Here is a 22,073-nt window from a genome sequence, read left to right on the forward strand (position 1 = left end):
CAGCCAGCTGGAGGGTGTGAGCGACACACGGCAGGCTGGGGAGTCCCGCATACGAGGCGGTGCGCCGCGACCGGCTCTAGGTCGGCTTGGAAAGGCTCGGGGCAAAGGTGCTTCCCGAGGCCGTGGACAAAGTTTCACCGGGGCAGATTGCCCTCAGTGCGCCCCAACCGCGTCGTGCCCCAAGGGCGGGGCTCGGCCCACGTAAAAGGCGCCACGGAGTCTGAGGCGATGTCTGCAACCGACCTGACTCGTCTTGAAACACGGACCAAGGAGTCTAACGCACGCACGAGTCAGACGGTGCAAGCAAAACTCCTTGGCGCTCCGGCTGAGGTGGGATCCTGGATCCCGTCGGGGAGGTGGAGCGTGAGCGCGTGCAATAGGACCCGAAAGATGGTGACTAGAGGTTAACGTCACGCTGCTGTAAAGTGTTATCGGTGCCGTTGTATCGGAGCCGTTTTGCGAGTACGAGTACATGAGCACAGTATCGGACCCGATACTGGTATCGGTGAATCCCTAATTAATATATTCCATGTAAAATAATCCTGGTAGTCTTTACCACCCCCTACTGACAGAAACTACTCCTAGCTTTTCCACTATTGTCTATCAAACTAAGGATTTATCTAAACTTAAAAACAACATGTCGCTCCACAAACACAGTTTTACACACTCATGCAACCACAATGAATTAAAACAACACCGGGACAAGCGACAGATGAGTTACCACTATAATCTCACATACAGATGACATGGTAATAGCCCTTTTCAAAAGGCAGTTCACATGCCGTGACGCCTCGAGACGAGTCCCGCTGAGAGACTATTTAACACACAGAGAGGATGTATGGCTGTAGTTTCCATGAAGGGCCGACGGATTAAGACTAGTCCAGGATTCATGTCCCCTTTTTTCCCATCCACCCGGGAGATCACTACAAGGCTTGAATAAACTTAATGATGTTTGTGTGATAAATAAAATAAATCAAGGTGATTCTCAAACAACTCAAACACTGCATTGAAAAACCATCTGAATGTGGCTGACGGTCATGCATTACTCCAATCAGTTTATGATGATGAGAAAAGCATTAAAATAAATCTCTCTGCAGGTTGGTTATTCTTTTGTTTTTAATTGCACGTTCCCCGTTTTCTTTTTTAGAAGCCTTCAATTAAGCACAGAGGTGATGTCTTCAGGCCGTGATCGCAAAGGACGATATGTCTAACAGGCAATTCATGATTTAAAGGAACAGTTTAACATTTAGGGGGATCTATTTGCAGTAATGGAAAATAATATTAATAAGTATGTTTTCTTATAGTGAATAATCACCTGAAAATATGAATCGTTGTGTTTTTGTGAGCTTAGAAAGAGACGTTCATATCTACATAGGGTACTGTATGTTTCTACAGTAGCCCAGAACGGACAAACCAAACACCGGCTTTACAGAGGGTCATTCGCGTTTTCACGTCGGCCACCGTCGTTCTCCAACACGCTTGGCACACGGGAGATGTTGGACCGCTAGATGTCACACCAGATCTTACACACTGCACCTTTAATATTTGTGTATCTGCATACCAAACTAATTTGGCAAGAAATCACGCAGTTGTAGTACCGCCGTACGATCGCACGTCAATATATTTTTTCGAACTCTTGTTTTTGTCTTGAGTACTTTCACACAGAATGCAAATATTACCTGACAAAAAAGCGACACTTCTTTTTTTTTGGAACAAGCTTGGTTTTTCTGAGCTTCTGCACCGTGAATAAAGGCATCAATCAATCACGTTGTGCAGAACGGGTTGAGTTGTGCCTGTATTTATATGGATTATAAAACAACACGGAGGCTCCGTAGTCCGAACCAAGGCGGCAAATTTATTACTCCTTTCAACCTTGACAAAGGCAGCGCAGACCAGATCAGTATTTCCGTTCTTAGCCCTGGACATATAATCGCCGGTGAATATTTCACATTTTCGTGTTGTTTATTTGTGTGTAAAGGCCTTTAGTCCACAAACTGACATCTTTGAGTATTTAGTAGTATTTCTATCATACTTAGGCGTAGGTATAGAACCGGGACACAGTTATAGTTACAACAACAACAGAGCTCCTGTGCGATCGCGGCCTGAAGCTTCACCAAACCTCCAGTCAGCTCACTCAGACAACAAAGAACATCGAACACTCAACAAGCCCATCGCACAGCCGATCTTTCTGGATCCAACGCACAGATTCTGTTGTCTGGAGACTCCCACAGAAACAGGAAATTGTCTATTTATTTATTTTTTTTGTCTTTTGACATTTGGTGTATTCTCTTCTCTACCAAACATTTTGCATGCTCAACATTTGAAAGGAATGTGTTAAGTATAATTTCTTTTTTAAGACGTGGCACGACTAGGGAGCCGCCCTAGCTTCAGCCTGTGTGCACAAAATAGTTCAAAGACACATTTACGTAGTATAAACCAGGACTATATGAATCAACGCCGTGGTCTCACATCACAGACAACGTAGAAAGACACACACATACAAACACACACACACGCACACACACGTAGTACACTGAGACAGTTAAAACAATGGCTTAATTTTTTCTACATACATTTTTTCTTTGCGTATACATTAGTATACATTTTTTTAAAGATTCAAGAACGGTGAAGATTTACAAACAGATATGCAAATATTTTTTTTTCTATTTTTTCGTTTACAGAAAACAAACATGAGACACTTTTAATGAAATATTCTCTTTTTAAGTAATTATTGCGATCTAAACAATATGGCTTTTTCTAGTGAAAAGTCCTATCTGAGCTAGAAAATAAAAAAAAGAAAAGAAAATGTTTTTATAGTGCTTATGACAACTTCATCATTAATCCTTAAAGTTATTTTAAATTACATGGAACAATGTGTTAACCGTACACCGTCGCAGATCAACCCACATGCTTAATGTCTACATATTTAGGTAGTTTCACTAAATAGAGATCGTTTCCATTTACAGTACGTCTACTTTAAATGCTATTATGACAAATCACTATGATATTTTTGTTGGATTAAGAGATGCAGGATGCAGAGTATACTCGGCTCTAAGGGAGCTCTTCAGGCAGTGAGACGCGACGAACTCACAGACTGGTTTTCTCAGTCTACAGTTAAATCATCTGCTTTTATTCAGCCACGGAATACTTTTGAAGGAAAATAGGATTTTAGTTTTAGTGGTGTTCTTTGGGATGCATGCACACGCTGAACAGGCTGCTGTGTTTCTCCTGCAGGCCTCGCACGTACAATAAAAAAGCCAGGTTCAGTTCGGTTCGGCCGGCATGCACGTCTTTGTTTCCGGCGGTGACAAAAGAAATAGTAAAGGTCTCACCAGTATTTCTTTGGTCTCGATGTTGATGAACTTCGATCAAGGTAAATTAAAAGATGAGGGGGGGAAAGGTCAGCTCAGCTGGAATGTGAATTAAGTCACAAGTTCAGTTGCATTAAAACAAATTGGCAGCACATTCACAAAAAATAAGAGTCAAAGTAAGTAAAAAAAAAACACCCAGACGTTGCCTGGCATTTGCATTCATGTGTGAAGAAGAAAATAAACAATGAATAGTTTAAATTAAGAGACACTTCAGTTAATCAACCCACTTTTAACCGATCATAGATGGAGTGACAGGAAATGACAACATGTACAGTACCGGCTACCCCCCCACTGTTCCCCAGTGGTCAATGCTTTGATTGTCTATGGGGACCTAAAAAAAATCTGTAATTTGTGGACGAAACAGCAGTGATTTATCTTTAAAGATGGGATTCAAACAAGGTAAAAAAAGAGTTGTTTGCTTGCATGGATGAAACCTTGAGCTAAATAAAATCTATTCCTAAATCCACATATTGACATGAGTCCTTGACACGTTCAAGATCTTAAATTTTACTTTTTTTTAGCATGAAGGCAGTCTAACTAGCTGACAGGCTTATAAAATCTATCTTATGTAAAACTAGAGGTGGAAGTAGGAGGAGGGAAATAAAATGTTTTCTCCAGCAAACAGTTCTCCGGAAGCTCGTAGCCTTGTAGGTTAATTATGTTTTTAAATCGTTTTGTGGACCTTCAAAACCTGGTCTGGGATTTCCAGAAGTAGTTTGAACAATATCTTCTGGAAACCACAGAATATGCCAACTTTATATCAAATACATTATTCCAAAAGTGTCCGACCTGCCCGGCCTACATGCTACCAACAACTGTACACCTGTTTGACTCCTAATGAAACCCTCATTTACAATTCCTCTGCTAGAGGAGATGGTATGAAGGCACATGTCCTAAAAACTCAAATGTTCGATTTTTTTTTTTTCTTCAATATAAAGACCTACACGAGGTTCATAAAAGTAGAAAACACTCACTGAAATAAACACAACATGCTCCATCTATTGGAAAACATGGTTGCAGTGCCATTTGGAAAAAAACACAAAAGCATGAGGACAGAGCGGTCCGCTGTCCTTCTTTAAGGGAATACTGGTCTCCATTGGTTCACCATCGCCCCGACGACAGATAACGGCCAACCAATCGATCGATAGGTGTAAAAATAGCAACAAGAAAAAGGACAATAGACATTACTAATTGTAAGAAATGTGCTGTGTGGCAGTTGAAAAGTTGTACGGCAGTTGTGGCAAATAAAAAGGGGGAAGAATGACGCAGTCGTCGAGGAGTAGAAAAGAACAACGTAAAGGACTTCTAGAAAGGCAGTGTGTAGCCTCTAACAGTTTGGCAAGAACCCCCCCTCCCGAATCCGCTTCCACTTCTACATCTACACTCAAACCCTACCTGCTTACAAATACCCAAACCAACCCCCCTCCAGTCTCTCCTAAAGGTCACTCAACCCGACAGAAAGACCCCCCGCAGCCTGACCCGGGCCAGACTGGACCCTGAACTTAGGGTTCCTTTGATTTGTTGTTGTTGTTTTTGTTTTTACTTCTTGAACATGTCCTGTAGAGGTCCGGGCAGAAACTTCAGGACGGTGTCGAGGATGCTCTCCTCGTCCTCTTCGTCGTCGTCTCCGCAGCCCCGCGGGATCGCCTTCTTCGGGCGCGTCAGCGACCCCTCGCAGGCCTGCTCCATGGCCGCTTTCTCCTCCGCCTCCTTCTCCTCCTTCTTCTTCAGCCCGTACTGAACAGAGGAGGGACAATCAATCAACATTTATTTGTATAGCCCTTTACAATAACTAAAAGGTACCTTTACATTGACATCAAGAAATAACAGGAATAAAAACATAACATGATACGAGATATTAAAAGCCAATCTAAATAAAAAAGTCTTGAGCTTAGATTTAAAACGTAATAGGTCAGTGATGGTGCGTATATCAGAGGGTAAAAGCACGATCGCCCCACTGCTTATATATCAACCTCGGGACTTCTAAAAAAAGATGACCCGATGACAATCTCGGACAAATAAGGTGGGGCGAGCCGTTAATGGCTTTAAAAACAAACATCAGGAACTTCAAATCGATTCTTAAGCCAATTGGAAGCTGTACGGGGGTAATTTGTTCTCGTCTGGAAGTGTTAGTTAAAAAGCGAGCAGCAGCATTTTGCACAAGTTGGAGGCGCGCGAGGGAAGACTGGTTGAGACCAACATACAGTGCATTACAATAATCAAGTCTTGAGCTAATGAGTGAATTAAAGCTTGTTTTAACAACAGAGTCAATCTGTTTATCAAATTTCAAACAGCTTCCAAATGTCACCCCCAGATTTTTCACAGAGGTGACAAGAGGTGGTATGCAGGGAAAGGAAATCAGGGTGAATGAGAAGAAGAAAAATCGTAACGTCAACGTTACTCCTCGTAGATCATAAACCCTTGAATATAAAAAGACTCGGTGGAGAAATGTAGTTCTTTTTATCCAGACAAAACGGCAGCTCCCCCGTTCACTTGTATAGGGCTACAGGCCAGTCTTGCCATGTCCAATATGGCGCCCAAGGTGACGTACGATCCAGGAGTCAATGCGACGTCTATTGGTGCCTTCAAATGGGGTCGTGTTTACCGTGTTCACGAGATGGGAAGTCGTGTACAGGATATTCTTGGCGTTCAAGTGATTAAGTCGTAAAGAACACCGCTGCTAAGCAACGACAATATTAACGTTACTGTCGGGGTTTAGCAAGCTAGCAAGTGGGTAACATAATGCAGTAAATGCAAAGACATAATGACAGAGGGAAAAGATGAGGCCGTTGGGAATATCAACATTTTGGCGTTCATATGGGCCCAACTCGTAAACACGGTAAACACCACCTCATTTGAAGGCACCATATGTAAATACGTCTGTGTTCTGGTGTACGTGAGTCAGAACGTTGAAGCATTACTCAAACCAGAAGTGACTCTCCCACCTTGTCCCTGATGGTCTGCCGTACTTTTTCCCTCTCGGCCTCCATGCGGGTGTGTTTGGCCTTCCTCTCGTCCTCCTGCTGCCTCAGCGCCTCCTGCCGCTCCTCCTCCTTCTTGGCTGCATCCGGGTCCTTCTCCTCCTCCCCACCCAGCATCTTACCCATGTCTTTGGTGGCCCCTGGACAGAAAACAGACACAGATATTGGAGGTTAATGGAGTGACCGTGCTGATTTACTGACTTTTCTGTCAATAATTGCTGGGGGAAAATACTAAATACCCAAAGAACACGTGCCGACCAGATTTCAGTACCAAAGGAAAACATGAACCCCAAACTTTGGCAAGGGGGATCATAAAAGTACTCCGATTCCAAATCCTTTGTCACTTCTGTTTTAGCACATACAAAACTAAATTCATACATGAATAAAAACACATAACAACAGACCACATGTACGCTGACACCCACGCCCGTCGTACTGAGCTATGGAAACCCCGCGTGCTCCCTGAGGATCCTCGAGGCGTCTCAGAAAACGAGACGGGCGAAGAAGAAGAGCCAGCTGGAAAACCTTCAAAGAACCACGGAGACAGAGGAAGACACGTTCTCCCATCTGGTGTCGGCCATCTGTCAGCGCTACCTGTCCCTCCACATCCAGGTATTCACTCTCTCTGTGAAACGGAGCTGAATTATTAATCATGGATAACGTGCGTGGTGTGGGTTGTTGTTTTCGTAACACTCTTGTTCAAGAAAGACACGCCTCTTTTTCCAATTATTACGGCATCCTCGGACTGAACATATCAAACTGGTCATTCTTCGTAACTGCAGTATCCATGGCGATAGGTAAACAGTACACTGTACAGAGAACTTCCGGTACGAACCAGAAATACCAACACAAAGCCAACAGCAATGGCCCATCCCATGTTGTCATGGGGAATAAGGTGAATACAGTATTTGGAGGGAAATCTGCTGAATCGCTTTCCGTCACATAAGAGGAAGAGGGCGCTGTTCTTCTCAGATGACAGATGAATACATCGAAACAACAAGGGAGAGTCATTTTCAACATGAAGAAGACAAGATGTGGTGTTAGTGATGAAATAATTAGTCAATTAAAGCTGCAGTAGGCAGTATATATTTTTGGCATCATTGGGCAAAAATCCCATAATAACCTTTCAGCATGTTGTTATTCAAGTGTTCTGAGAGATAACTAGACTTCTGCTCCTCCTCATGGCTCTGTTTTCAGGCTTTAAAAACATCTAACCCGTGATGGGAGACTTTGACCAATCACAGGTCATTTCAGAGAGAGAGAGCGTTCCTATTGGCTGTGCTCCGGTCATTTGACCAGAACTTGGCGGTCCTTCATTTTACAGCTAAACTGTGCACTACAAGATGATTCTGAAAACATTTGAGGAGAGAAATAGGCATTAACGTAACATAATATTGATTCATATTTGATCAGCGCTGCCTAGTTTGACCGTTTGGTCGGAGTTTGTGAGTGATTGACAGCCGGCTCTCATAGACAGCAGATGGACAGCAGACCTCAGCTCAACTGCTTGTTTTCCTCCGGTCTGTGAAATCTTGCAGATGCCGTTAGGAGCACCGGAGGACACATGATTTATTTCAGGTTACGTGTCTCATGTACTACTGTCACGATATAGTCACAATCAGACTTCGTTTAGCAACCAGAGGAGTCGCCCCCTGCTGGCTGTTAGAGATAATTAATTTAATAAGACACTTCAGCATTGTCTTCCTTTCTCAGAGCTGGAGGTTGCCGCCTGTTTTAATGCCTTGCACAAAGGCACCTCTACTCACCTCTGTTCCATCTTCACTTTCTCTGCCTCTGCTCCTGAAACAGGCTCACCTCTTTATCTGTGACAGAAGCTGCTTTCTAGACGTGAAAGCGACTCCCTCCGGCCTATCGATGCTGCCGCTGTTACCTCCGTCTGATCGATAGTAAATACAGGACCACCTGAGTGTGTATGAATTATGGATCCTCCAGCAGAGAGAAAACTTCATCTGTGTATTGATCTTCCTCTCAGGCGCTGGTGAGAAGAGAGCCTGGCTGTCGGCCTGCTTCGCCATCCAGCGTCTTTCTTTAGCCGGAGCCGGAATAAAGACTAAACATGTCGTACTGCTGAGGAGATTATTTGAGGAAAGGAAAGGCTGAACAACGGAGAGCTGTATCAAGATTACACGTCTTATTACAAATAAAATAATGCCGTTGGTTGTGTAGCCTCCTAACATCATTTATATTCAGCTGCATTAATTGAAAAGTCATTAGTGCTTCAGTGGCTCACTGAACGTGATTAACTGCTAACAAGCTGCTAACAAGCACTTAACTATCCGGTAGAATGCTAAAGACCGACTATCAAAATAAACTATACGGATCACATGTGTCTACGCTGTTCAGATTCAGACTCCGACACAAACTACACGGAAGCTCAAAAACCTCTTGGTTGTATCTAGTGAAGCCCGTCTGTTAAACAGTGTTGGCCGCGGTCGGAGGACGCAGAGGAGACCATAGCTTTGGTCTCCAGGACCGGAGTCTCTGCTCCTCTGCTCCTCTGCCTGCCTTCACTCACACACCGCGCTCGTTCTCACTCGCTCTCTCGCTCCACCTCTCACGTGCATGCTGCTCACTCCACACTGCAGAAGAGTTAGTTTAGCTCTGAGAATATCTAGTGAATGCACAGTGGACGTTTGTGCAGAAATAACTGCTGCAGCTCCTCCAGACCAACAGAGGTTTCCCGTGTCTTGTGAAGTGACGGGGCTCCGCAGAGAGAAACGTTATCGTCTCCGACCAAAACTCCGGCGTCTCCCCTGTTCCCTCCGGCCGCGGTCGGGAGGCTGAGGCAGGAAAAGCCAACACTAGGATCAGCATTGATTCATGGAGAGACCTTCGTCTGGTCAGCTAACATTACTGCCAAGCAGCTGAAATATAGAGTGATATTGTGCTTTCAGCTGACGTGTGTCGCCTCACTGTTTTGAGGGATGCTCCTTGATGTCTATATAGAGCGAGCACAAGCGCGAGCAACAGGACGCTGACTTCAGTTGACTTAACGGCCACAGGTGCCGCTGTTAACAAGACATTTCTGATTCTTACAAACAGTCCCTTTAATTAGTGAAAAGTTGCCATCCTAAATTATAGTCATGGTCTGATGGTCCCATAAATTATAGGGAGTATGAAAAAAAATATACATTTTCAGTTTGCCTCACTGATGGTAAAGATGTAAGAATATTAAAGTTGTTAATTTGCTAATCTGATCAGCTGGTGTTTTTAGTCTCCACTGACTGCATTGTAGAGGTTTTAGTTTGAGAACAAGGTCATTAAACATTAATGGTTCAGTCATCTCTATCGATTACCGACCTTATCAACCCTCACAGATATATCGTCGTCATTTGGTGTTATGTGGCAATAAAAACCTGAAGTTTATGGCGTCTTTAAGCACACGGGAGCCAAAGGAGAAGATTTGTGAAGGACCAGAGTAGATTACAGCGTGGTTCCCTCCAGGGTTTGTGACCGCCCTCGTACAGCCGTTCTAATTGCCCTGCAGCGCTGTGAGGTGGCAGTAAACCTGACGATGACAAATTAGCACTCAGCTGGCGGCGGTGAAATGTTCCCCAGGACTCGCTGGGGAGTCGGGTTAAGGTCAGACTGTCCGCTGTGTGTGCTTCATTGTGTTGAAACACTCAAACACACACCATATGTACTACGTGCATGTGTGTGCAAACACCTTAAGAGCAAGTGTACACACACAGTTAGGTTTAGAGCAGGGGTCAGCAACCTTTACTATCTAAAGAGACATTTAAAAAAAAATAAATAAATCTGTCTGGAGCCACAAAACATTATACAACTTACACACAGTTTATAGTCTAAGTATATAGTATATACTGTACGTCTAATGCAGTGAGGGCCCAAGTGCAAATGTACTACGGAGTATTAGGGTCACACTGAGGGGAAAAAAATCATAGATTTCAAGAATAAAGTCATAATATTACGAGAAAAAAGTCATAATATTATAAAGTAGTAATTTTACGTGTTATTTTCTTTTCTTCTCGTAATGTTACGACATTTTTCTCTTAAACTTATGACTTTATTCTCGTAATATTACAACTTTTTTCTTGTAATATTACAACTTTTTTCTCGTAAAATTAGGACTTTTTTCTCGTAATATTCTGACTTTATTGTGTAAATCTCAGATGTTTTTCCCTCAATGTGGCCCTAATACTCCGTAGTACATTGTCTCTTTGGCCCTCACTGCATTAGACTTATATACTATATACTTAGACTATAAACTGTGTTACCTTCATCACAATGATCACATGTTTTGCGGCTCTAGACCGATTTTTTTTTTTGCCTAAAATGTCTCTTTTGATAGTAAAGGTTGCTGACCCCTGCTCTAACAGATAGGACTCATCTAACCTTCCTCTTTCCTTCCCTTTGTTCCCTCTCTCCTCCTCCTCCTCCTCTTCCTCCTCCTCCTCCTCCTCCTCCATCAGTCCATTAGAGGCCAGCTCACAGATTTCCACTGCAGACAAAGGTGGGCAATTCAGGGCAAAGTGCTCCAACGGCCCCGGTTCCTCTCTATTGTGCATTCAATCGCTCATTACTTCCCACAATCGGTCCGTGGGCCTCGTCTTTGTGCCGTGATGTACAAACGCTCTGAACGTAAAGAGGCAGAGATACGGTGGCGTGATGTTTACTCCTTCAACGCTTCAACAGACGCCCAAACAGTTTGATTGATTTAGTAGATTTCGTTGAAGCTGATTAAAGGAGTGAAGTGTAAAACTGTTTCTGCTGTATGAGGAGAAATAACAGTGAAACTTGTCATTACATCCGACTGAAACTTTTAAAAAGAACTACTCAGAAATAACCTCCATCTATTTAGTCTGGCTTTTATTATAGTTTTATAATTTTATGTTTTTTTTTTTAATACTTATTTTATTTATTATCATCATTATAGTGTTTATTTTACTCTGTTTTATTTAATCAACATTTTATTGCTGATCATTATTATCTCTTTTATTATATTTTATTTTATTAAAAAAATATTATTTTAATACAATCTGCTTTATTTTGTGTAGTTTCATAATTTTTTTTTATTTCCTTGTATTTTATTTATCATCATCATCATCATCATCATTATAGTGTTTATTTTACTCTATTTTATTGAATCAACATTTCATTGCTGATCATTATTATCTCCTTTATTCTTTTTTATTTTATTAAAATGTTATTATTTTATACAATCTGCTTTATTTTCTGTAGTTTCATAATTTTTATTTATTTATTTGTATTGTTACTTTTTATTTCCTTGTATTTTTTATCTTTTATTATCTTAAATACACATCTTTTATGGCTTCCTTATTCAATGAACTTCTATATTGGTTGTTTTGGTGTGCATTAGTCTCTAAATCCATTTTTAACACTCTATTTTTGTCAATTGTCTGTCCAGCACTTTGAATTACATTTGACTTGTTTGAATGGTGCTATATAAATAAAGTTTGATTGATTGATTGATTGATTGATTGATTGATTGATTGATTGATTGAGGCTAAAACTGAAACCGAACTGTAGACGTCTGTATTACAGTTTCTGCCAGCCGTGTTGCACAGCAGATCATGAAAAAATCACGAAATCTAATGTATTGATTCGTGCACATCGACACGAAATTTCAAGTTTTTTTTTGTGATTTTCAGCACAAAATCAATTTGTATGTAATCCACGTAACCGTAAACCGGTAAGTTATAAAGAAAGGAACTCATTCATGACGAATGAAAGCATAATGACATTAAGATATTCTCTATTGTTTTCTCTCAGGTCATGCTGTAGGTAGGTTGAAACCGCTCAGAGACAGACGGACAGACGGAGAGGAGGTTGAATATTTGTTAATGAATCACGATAGTGTTGCTGGAACACAGCCTGCACGCTCAGCGAACCCTCCTCGGTTACTAGAAAGGTTAAACAAACTGGAGCCGAGGCCACGGAGTGAAGACGACGTCTCTCTTCAACCAGATGATGTCATATAATATTTATCTGAAAGTGCAAACACATCTGAACTGCTGTAGTCTGCACCCCCGTCCTCCCTGCTGGAAGGCAGCGAGGGAGGTGACGGAGAAAGATTAAAGAAGAGAGATAAAACGTAAGTAAGAGCAAAAGAGAAATATACAGGATAAAAGGATGAAAATGAACTGAAATGGAAAACTACAAAACTTTGTTTTCTTTAAAAAGATGAGTTAATTCAACAAGAGAGCTTAGTTGAGCCAACTTTTATTGTGATGTTTACACAACTAAAATGATAAATTGATTAAACAAGATGCTTAATTTAACCAACTTTTATTTTCATGTTTGTACAACTCAAAATATCAATACAAGTGAGTTGGTTTGACCAGTCATTCTATGTTGTCTCAACTAGGATTTAAGTTTATACAACTTAAAATGTCTTGTTGGTATCACTAAAAAAATGTGTTGATTACACTTAAAGTATAAAGTTGATGGGACTATTTTGTCAGCTTCACTTTTGTCACCCCAACTATTTATTCTAAGTTTAAGGAACCGCCGATATTATGTACAAACAACTTAAGTTTCTTAGCTTGCCTAAATCAAAATTTTAAGGCAGCGAGGTTACAAATTATTTCAAGTTGAATCAACTTGATCTTTTGTACAGTGAAGGCAGCGAGGGAGGTGACGGAGAAAGATTAGAAAAGAGATAAAACGCAAGTAAGAGCAAAAGAGAAAAATATACAGGATAAAAGGATGAAAAGGATGATGGATTACAAAAAGAACTGAAATTGAAAACAACAGAACTGTTTGTTTGCTTGAGGTAAAGTTTTTTGGCAGAAGGAGAAAATGTTACAGAAATTCATTTGTCAAATAAATTATGCCGCTGCGACATTTGCAGCCACGCAGCCTTCGAGATGTGTTTCCATGATGGTGGTAATGTATGAACATGAATTAGCTGGCGCCTCACAAAAATGCCAAGTTCATTTTTTTTTCTTCTCATGAATTATTATAGGATGCTGGTATTTTCATATCTGCTCCCTCTGGAGAGAGTATCATACACAGGGGTTTCTGTTGTTTTTTTAAATGTTGAGTATGCTATTTAAATTCCCCTCCAGCCAGTTTTACTTCCTGTTTTTTGGTTAACGTTCTTTCTCAAACAGAGAATGGGGGGTGTGTTTAATAGTAAAAAAAATAATTTACTGTATATCAGATCACAAATGAGACCAGAGTTACAGTATCTCAACACACTGACTCTTTCTCACTCACTCTCTCTCTTCTTCACCGTCTCCTCCTGGCGAGGCGGCCGTCTGGCTGTTTGAAATGCAGTTTCGAGACGTTTTGGAGGTCCACCGTCCACCAGCACCGGCCGCCCTCGCCTCAGCTCCAGCACCGACACCGCACCGGGCTGCACTAAGATTTATTTATTTCTCTAACGGGAATTTTCTCTTGTTTTCTTTTGGGCTGAAAGTGGCGCTCCCCGTCGTCCGGACCTGTTAGAGGCCCGCAAACCTCCGGTATCGGCTGATTTCTGTTACTTTATCTCCAGCAGGAGGAGACGGTGAAGAAGAGAGCGAGTGAGAGAGAGACAGCCAGTGTGTCGTGTTAATTCTGACGGTGGGATTTTGTGTAACTCACTACGTTGATTACACCCGTTCTCAGCACACAAAAACGCCATGGTGAAAATAAACACACTAAACTAAGGTGGACGAAACTAAAAAATAAAATGAAAACCCTCAGTTAACTGATGCAACAAGTTGGGGTAGCTAACTACACTTAACTAGTTAACTAACTAGAAAGACTAACTGACAGACAGATGAACAGATTTATCAGTTTGATGCTGCTTAAACTCAAACGAGCAGAGCAAAGACCGGTCAACGACGGTCTCGAACGGCGGTCTGCTGGTTGTTGGACCCGTCCACCTCCACTCCCGCCTGCCATCAGCGGTCTTTCTCACTTTTTATTCTACATCACTCACTCTGATCGTAGCATATTTATGCTGATGCATTTACATTACAGCAAGTACAGACTACATGGCTTACAAATGACACGCTAAAAGCAAGAAAGGCGTTCTTATTGCACACTGAATGCTGTGCACATTATCGTGTCATTCATACGCCTTTACGGGTGCCTAAAAGAAGTAACCACCATCATATTTTCACTGGCCTCCGTGCTGCTTTACTGTTTAATAACCCTGTTTTCCGACGTGTTCGTGACGTTGAACCTGACACACCAGAAGAAAAAAAAGAGGCATCTACTGGCAGTGGGAAAGGAGTCTATTGTCTATTTTTAGGGGGTTTCCCCACAAAATAAAATACATACACGCACTAATTTTGGTGGAAAAAGGGTAGAGGAAGCGCCAGTGTAAAGACAAAGTTAAAAGGCGAAGACGTGAAGGAGGAGCTGAAGAATGACAGAGAACATGAGGACGGTTCGGAGGAGGACACAAGACAGAGACGAAGCACGGACCATTGCCTCCCCCTCCGGCGGTCAGACGGATGGCGGTGCTGCTGGATAATTTGTTCGGGGTGGAGGGGTTTGAAAAATGGAGCTCATTTAAATAACGGATGACCTCCATCTCCAAATTACGCCCTCATAAGTCACATGAGCGCCTGGACCGACCGGCGGAAAGATCTGCAACATCAATCAGATGTTCGGGAGGTGGGGCGGGGTGGCCTCGTGGTTACGTCACTGCCTGGTTATTTCTTTGAGCCCAAACCCGCCATGTTACTGCTGAAGTGCTCTTAAACTGTGCGGTTCTGTGTGGTCGACTAATCAACCTGCGCGTGGCTTCCTGTTATTGCACCTTCCTCGCCTGCTCGTCATCGTCCTGCCTGAACACAGGAAATGAAACGGTGAGCCGAACCCGCCTGGTTCAGGACCGGTTCACGCTGATCGCTCAGAGATTATCTCAAAGTTCATCTTTCATATGAGCTTCTTTATGAGAAGAGGCGACATGTTCACGTGTTTGATTTCCTGGCGAAGGCGGGAGAGGCAGGAAGTACACGTCGGGGACAAAATAAATGTTTTGATGGCACCTTTCAAGGCCTGTGGTCGCATCCAATCCCCGACGTACATTTCAAATATCACAACTCTCACCTTATACATGCTCAGTCATATGTAGTGTGGCAGGGCTTCTGGGGACTAAATTAATTGTCTCTGGAAAGTCCCTTGATATTTTTTGCTGATTCAAATTAACCTTGATCTTTGCTCATTTCAAACGTAGCTTTGTGCTGGAGTACACATGAGAGACAAAAAAATATGCTCCGGTGTATTTCACATATAAGAGAGTATAGAAGAGTCTATTCAGTATGCTTCTGGTCTACCAGAACCTCTGTCCTGTCCTATTTCGTATGTGTTGGTCAAGGTGAGAACGATAACATAAGAACTGTGGTGGCATCAATATAAATACAGAAAACGGGCGCCTGGGTTAGCTCAGTTGGTAGAGCGGGCGTCCATGTATTAAGGCTTGGTCCTGACCGCGGCGGCCCGGGTTCGAATCCGGCCTGTGGCCCTTTCCGCATCCACTCTCTCTCTCCCCCCTTTCAAGACTCTATCCACTGTCCTGTCATAAAAAATGGAAAATGCCCCCAAAAAAATTACTTTAAAAAAAAATATATATAAATACAGAAAAAAAATGTCTCATTCCACAAACAATAGAATAGTTACCGTGCTGCATATTGCCTCGAGTTTGGTTTGTGTTCACACGGCAGCATTTACAAGCAGACCAAAATTTTGGTGCGCAAAGAAACTGCTCTCTGATTGGTCAGAATTTCCATGCTGGAAAACTCCCAGAAGTAAACAAAGAAGAGCAGACTTCCAGAACGCAACAATGGAGGGACAACTACGTGACTTGATCTCGGCCCTGGTCATCTTTTTTTTACCTCGTAGCAATTTTTCACTCAAGGCAACGATCCAGTTTGAAAATGAGGCGCAGCTACAACTGGAAAACAATGTTTTGATGCACTGGAGTCACCGAAGGAGCATATCAAGACGTACGGAGGAGGAGGAGGCGTGCATTAACCCTCCTAAACTGTGACATGCTCATCGGCCGAAAATATTTCCAAAGATCCATCAGGTATGCCCGAGGTCTTCAACACAGCCTGACGTTACACGTGTTTAGTACTGATGTGAATAGCGAGGGCGAGCGTCGGCTCTTTTGTAGTAGTGTTGTCTAGTGTTGATGTGCACAGCGCTGCTCGCTACCGGAGCTGGTTTAATCCAAAAACTTTGCAATGCTTTCTCCAGTTGGGCCGGATCGAGGTTGGATCATGTTCTCACCACAAACGAACCGTACCAAAACGTACCAAACCGTACCAAACCGTACCGCAGTTCGTTTGGAAGCGAACCGAGACCACCCCTTCAAGGAGGTCTCGGTTCGCTTGTTTTGGTGCTGCACCAGAGTGCGATTGTTGTGTTCACACCTGCCCAAACGAACCGCACCGAGAGGGTGAACGCTCCAGGGTGAACGCTCCAGGGTGAACGCTCCAGGGTTCGATTCAACCGAACTATGAACTAAACAAGGCAGGTGTGAATACGCCTTTAGGAGTCATTCGGATTCATTATCTGGAGACCATGAATGTTTGCACCAAATTACATGGGACTCAAAACAAACATAGTTCAGTTTTGATGTCTTTATAATGTCTTGTCTATGTCCACAGAGTGAGGCTCACCCCCCACCCCCCTGTCCTGATTAATCTGACACACAACGTGGAAACTCTGATGAATCCGATTTCTAATTAAACAACCAGTAAATACGATCTGTGGCCCACGGCTGAAATCTATAGCTCAGTCTGGACCAATGAAATGTTCACGAGGTGTCCCACATCTAATGACATTAGTGAGGCCTGGGGGGCCTATTTCTGTGTGTGTGTGTGTGTGTGTGTGTGTGTGTGTGTGTGTGTGTGTGTCGGGCTAAATTAGATAAAACTTTGAGTGCAGCTAAATTGGACAGAGTGGATGTTTGTGTGTGTTTGTGAGCACACGTATTCTGGTAAACCAGGATGTGTTGTGTTCCTGTCTGTGTTTGTTCTAAGCTAACAACATAGTTATGAATATTATATTCCATTTCGGCTGATAGATCCCCCCCAAAATGTTACACACCGGACCTTTAATTAATATATAAAAAATAAATAAAAATAAATACAGAAATATTTTGGCTGCTAATAAAATCAATGCGGTCGGGTCGTTTCTCTACATGAGAAACACTGCAGGGCTGCTGTTAATCTACACAATCACTGGCTGGAGTACACTTCATCTGGAAATGGTCTCGTCCCCCCCCGTCCCCGTCCCCCCGGGACCAAACCCACGACTGAAACCTGAAACCTCATCTGTGTGAGTGTGTGTTTATATTCATGGACGGCCAGCTGGGTCCCAATGAAATAAAGGGCAGTCTGTTCCAGGAGAAAAGGTCACGGCACTAGACAGCACCTCTACGGGAGGTAAATTACAACACTTCAATCTGGGATGGACGGACGGAGGAGAGGGAGAAGGAGGGAAGGAAGGAGAAATGAATGGAAGCGATGGGTTGAAGGGATGCAGGAAGATACGGGAGAAATGCTAACAAGCTGCGGCAGGAAGGACAAAAGGATGGAGGGAGGAAGTGGGGACTGAGTAGAGAAAGATGGAGGAGAGTAAATTGCAAAAAGCCTGTGGGAGAGAAGGATGAGTGAATTAGAAAAGAAAGAGGGATCAAGCAGTGGGGAGCAGGGGAATTGCTCCGTCCCAGGCCTGAACCGAGCTCAGAGGAAGAGGAGAGAAGAATGAAGACAGAGATGGATGAAGCGCCCGGCCTAATGGTGTTCATACTGAACGTCCTTTTATTTGGGCAGATTTGAGGGCTGGAGTTCAGACATATACCAAACCAGGACCAGACTACGTGTCCGGATCTGGTTCTGGACCATTTTATTGCATAAAGTCTCAGGTCAGGTTTAGATTTCAAACGTAATTTGTTAGAAAATGTCTCTCTTTCTGCCGTCGTCTGCGTCCGTGTGTGTCAAGTAGATAAAAAATGCCGTGTGGGGAAAAAAGGCAAAGATATATAGAGTAGCCAACGTGTTGGATTAGCCGGGCAAAGCTAGCGCTCAGCAGAGATTAAATAAAGCTAAACTATATCCACGCTTCAAGTTGGAGCCTCATTGTTGGCAGCACCAGTTAAGTGGTGGACACGCAGCCAACGTCAGGAGCGCATGGCGGCTGCGTGGCTTGTTGTTTTTTATTTCGGCGTCCGTGTTAACAGGTTAGAGCAGCCACACTGCCCGCGTGAGACGCGCGTCTATTTTATAGAATAGAGGTCTCGCATATTTTTCACGCGAGCCACGCGCGTTTCAGCTGCGTCTCACTGCAGACAGGGAAGGTGATCTATTGACTGTAAGCCTCGGCCACACCAAGAACGCCAGCAGCGCATGGCGGCTGCGTTACCAGTTGTTTTTTATTTTGGCGTCCGTGTTAACAGGTTAGAGCATCTCAGCTGCGTCCCTTCTAGTGATTCGAGGTCTCGCCTATTTTTGACGCGAGCCGCGCGGTTCACAGCAACAACAGACAGTGAAAGTGATCTATTGACTTATATTATCATCATACCAGCAACATTACTACAGTTTACATGTCTATCTGTAGAATATGTTACGGAGATGAAAAAAAGTAAAGACTTATTTTTAAATCAACACTTCCTGCTTTCATTTCGAAATAAAAGCCCTCAAGCGTTTTTTCTGTGGACCGAATTCCTTCATTTGTTAACACGAGGCTTTTATTCTGAAATATGTGCCAGACAGTGTTCTAGAACATGCAGTGACTTGGAGAGCTCCATGAATGAATATTGTACGGAGTTTTAATTGTGGATTATTACTATTATTTACTAATTACCACACGTTTCTGAACCTTTCTCTGTCTAAAATAAATATAAATCACATTTATCATGAAGTTAAATGGCCATTAAAAGGCAAACTCTATGCAGAAAGAAAGGGCTGACAGCAGCAGACACGCAGCCGACACGCAGCTAGTGTGAACACCAGACGCGTGTATCACGCAGCCGCCACGCGCTCCTGACGTTGGATGTGTGCCCCAGGGCTTAGTTTCATCCAGAACGTGGTCGACGTGAACAGATCCAGATAGAGAGGGAACGCCCGGACCAGACCAGACCAGACCAGACCAGAACAGAACAGACCAGAACAGACCAGACCCAGTTAATCTGAATATAATTCAGCTCCAGACAGAAGAAATGAGGTAAAGGACATTTAAGAGAGAGAAAGATTTAGTAAAGAGAGCGAGGGAATAAACCACGGAGGAATCGATGGAATGAAAACCGAGAGGAAGAAATGAGAAAGGGGGGATGTGAGATTGAGATGGAGAAGGAGGAGGAGGAGGAGGAGGAGGAGGAGGAGGAGGAGGAGGAGGAGGAGGAGGAGGAGGAGGAGGAGGAGGAGAAATAATAGAGTGATGGGAGGAAGAGAGAGAGAGAGGGAGGGAGGGAGGAAGGGAGGAAGGGAGGAAGGGAGGAAGGGAGGGAGGGAGGAAGGGCAGGCTGAGCTATAAAGGAATAAATCTCATTTCATTCTGGCCGCTGGTCGCTGAGCTGATGAAACTAGATGAGATGGTTGATTTAAGGAGACATTGACCTTTGGCCCCCAGGGGCCCCTCACTCACAAGAACATTCACACAGCCTGTTTTATGTTGCTCTCTCTGAATCAGTCCAACCTCGACCGACGTACGAGTCACCTGAGGTGTAAATGAAAAGCAGCGACAAAGCTATCAACTTATAAAGGAACTTATCTGTATCTATAATTAATGTCTCACATAATCCTGATTATTATTTTATAGAGTTTAAACAGAAATACTCCGGCTGGGACGATTCACCCATCCTGATTCGATACTATCACCATACTCGATTCGATATATATTGTGATTTTTGTTAACGTTTTTAACACTAAACCACAGGGAAAAAGATGAATCATACACTTCTAGGGACTTTTACTTTGGAAAATATCTAAATGAATCCAGTAAGAATGTTTGATTTCCAGCATGTCTGTAGTCAGAGATGTCCTGAAGTCAAATATATCAGGATCATTGTCAGGAATTATTTATTATCCAGCAACCCAAAAATCAAAGAATAAAGACATTTCCCTCACAGATTAGTGGTATTTTCTTTTTAATTTATAATGTTTTATACTTCTGGTGAATATAATCCATCAATCTGATTTCCATAGATGTATTTTGTAGATACAGTTCCCTTTGTTAACACTTTATTTTGAGCAAATGTAGTCCCACGTGTCTACTTCCTCTAACTTCTCCAAGGTGGTCTCTAGCTCTCCCGTCAGCTCCGTTCTCTTTATCCATCCATGGTCAGCTCCATCGGGGCCGTTTCAATGCAGAGAACACAAATGTCAGTATCTGGGTGCTCTACAGTTGTAACGTCGGCCCATTTGACCACGGAGACGAGAGCGACGGCCGGCTCGACCACAACGTTACCTCGATAACGCTAAGCTATAGCTCTTGTGAAGTGTGAACTTGTACTCGTTCATTTTGACCTGATGATGGTGATGCTACAACGGTCTTTACAAGTTGAGCAGTTTAATGATCGTTGATCTCTCTGGCTCAATTTTCATCATGTAACTCTGCACAGAATGATGCTTTATATATTATATATTTGTTGGCCGATGTTTCGTTTTGTTGGAACCAACAGAAGAACGCGGTGTTACCGGACTCAGAGCTAAATCTCCAAACCTTCTTCCAACAGAAATGAGCCGACTCTTGTTCCCACATGAGGACGGAGCTACAGTTGAGTACTCACCACCTAAAGCTTGCTTCATTACAAAATCCATGGTTCCTGCTGATTTGGTGTCGTTGTTCTTCTCAAAACCAAAGAGAGCTGAGCATGTAGCCACCGAGCCTGCAGGGATCTCTGGGTGTCTGGATCCTTCTCACGTTCCACCGTCCTCTGTTTGAGCGTCCTCAGCGACTCTCTTCTGGACCTGAGAGAGAGGAAATGAGATTAAACAACCTGAGTTTTAAATACATATTAGTGTTGGATCTACAATCTCCAATACGTCAACAGAGACACTAAACACACCGATAGATCTCCAACATGTCAAGTATTGGACGGTGTGAGATCAGCGGATCACGGCGATGTTAAGACAACAGATAATGTGATCTTCTTAACGCTCTCTACCCAGCGACAGGAATCCCATTCTGGGAAGCTGGTGGATCAATACTGAGGCCATTTGCTTCAGGTCATTTCTCTGTAACTCGATACCGATGGATCAGGATCATCTGGTGCTGCTGACTGATCGTTAATATTTTACGCTAAATGAAACGATGTGGTTGATTTCTTTTTAAATCCATCCAGCTCATATATGACACACCATCCAGCATGCATGGAAATCAGCTTATATCCACACATACTACTGTATATAAAAACACTGTATGTAAGGGAAATCACAAAAAGATAGTCCCATCCATAGTTTCTCATTAATATTTCATAAACTATGACAATCTACTGTCTCCGTTTCAGACGCTGGTAATACAATCTGTGTGGACTGAACATAAAACAATGAATTTGAACATTAAAACCACTGACAGGTGAAGTGAATAACATGGATTATCTCGTTACCATGGCACCTGGCAGTGGGGGGGGGGGGGATATATTAGACAGCAAGTGAACATTTTGAGCTTTGAACTTTGTGTTGGAAGCAGAAAAAATGGGCCAGCGTAAGGATGTGAGCGAATTTGACAAGGGTCAAATAGTACTGGCTAGCGGCTGGGTCAGAGCATC

The 22,073-nt window shown here is 43.0% G+C and overlaps 1 protein-coding gene across 1 annotated transcript in view; it reads right to left on the reverse strand.

The window, feature by feature from the left end:
* Positions 1–1,421: 1,421 nt before the first annotated feature.
* Positions 1,422–22,073, reverse strand: part of LOC141774780 (complexin-2) — a 62,181-nt gene continuing 41,529 nt past the window's right edge. Inside the window, exons 2-4 of the mRNA XM_074647608.1 lie at positions 21,093–21,273; positions 6,317–6,492; positions 1,422–5,108 (exon numbers count right to left, since the gene is read on the reverse strand). Of these exons, the coding sequence (XP_074503709.1) occupies positions 4,911–5,108; positions 6,317–6,492; positions 21,093–21,123 (405 nt within the window). The 5' untranslated portion in view covers positions 21,124–21,273 and the 3' untranslated portion in view covers positions 1,422–4,910. The remainder of the gene's footprint in view (positions 5,109–6,316; positions 6,493–21,092; positions 21,274–22,073) is intronic.

This window comes from Sebastes fasciatus, chromosome 10, assembly GCF_043250625.1.
Source record: "Sebastes fasciatus isolate fSebFas1 chromosome 10, fSebFas1.pri, whole genome shotgun sequence".
NCBI classification, from domain to species: Eukaryota; Metazoa; Chordata; class Actinopteri; order Perciformes; family Sebastidae; genus Sebastes; species Sebastes fasciatus.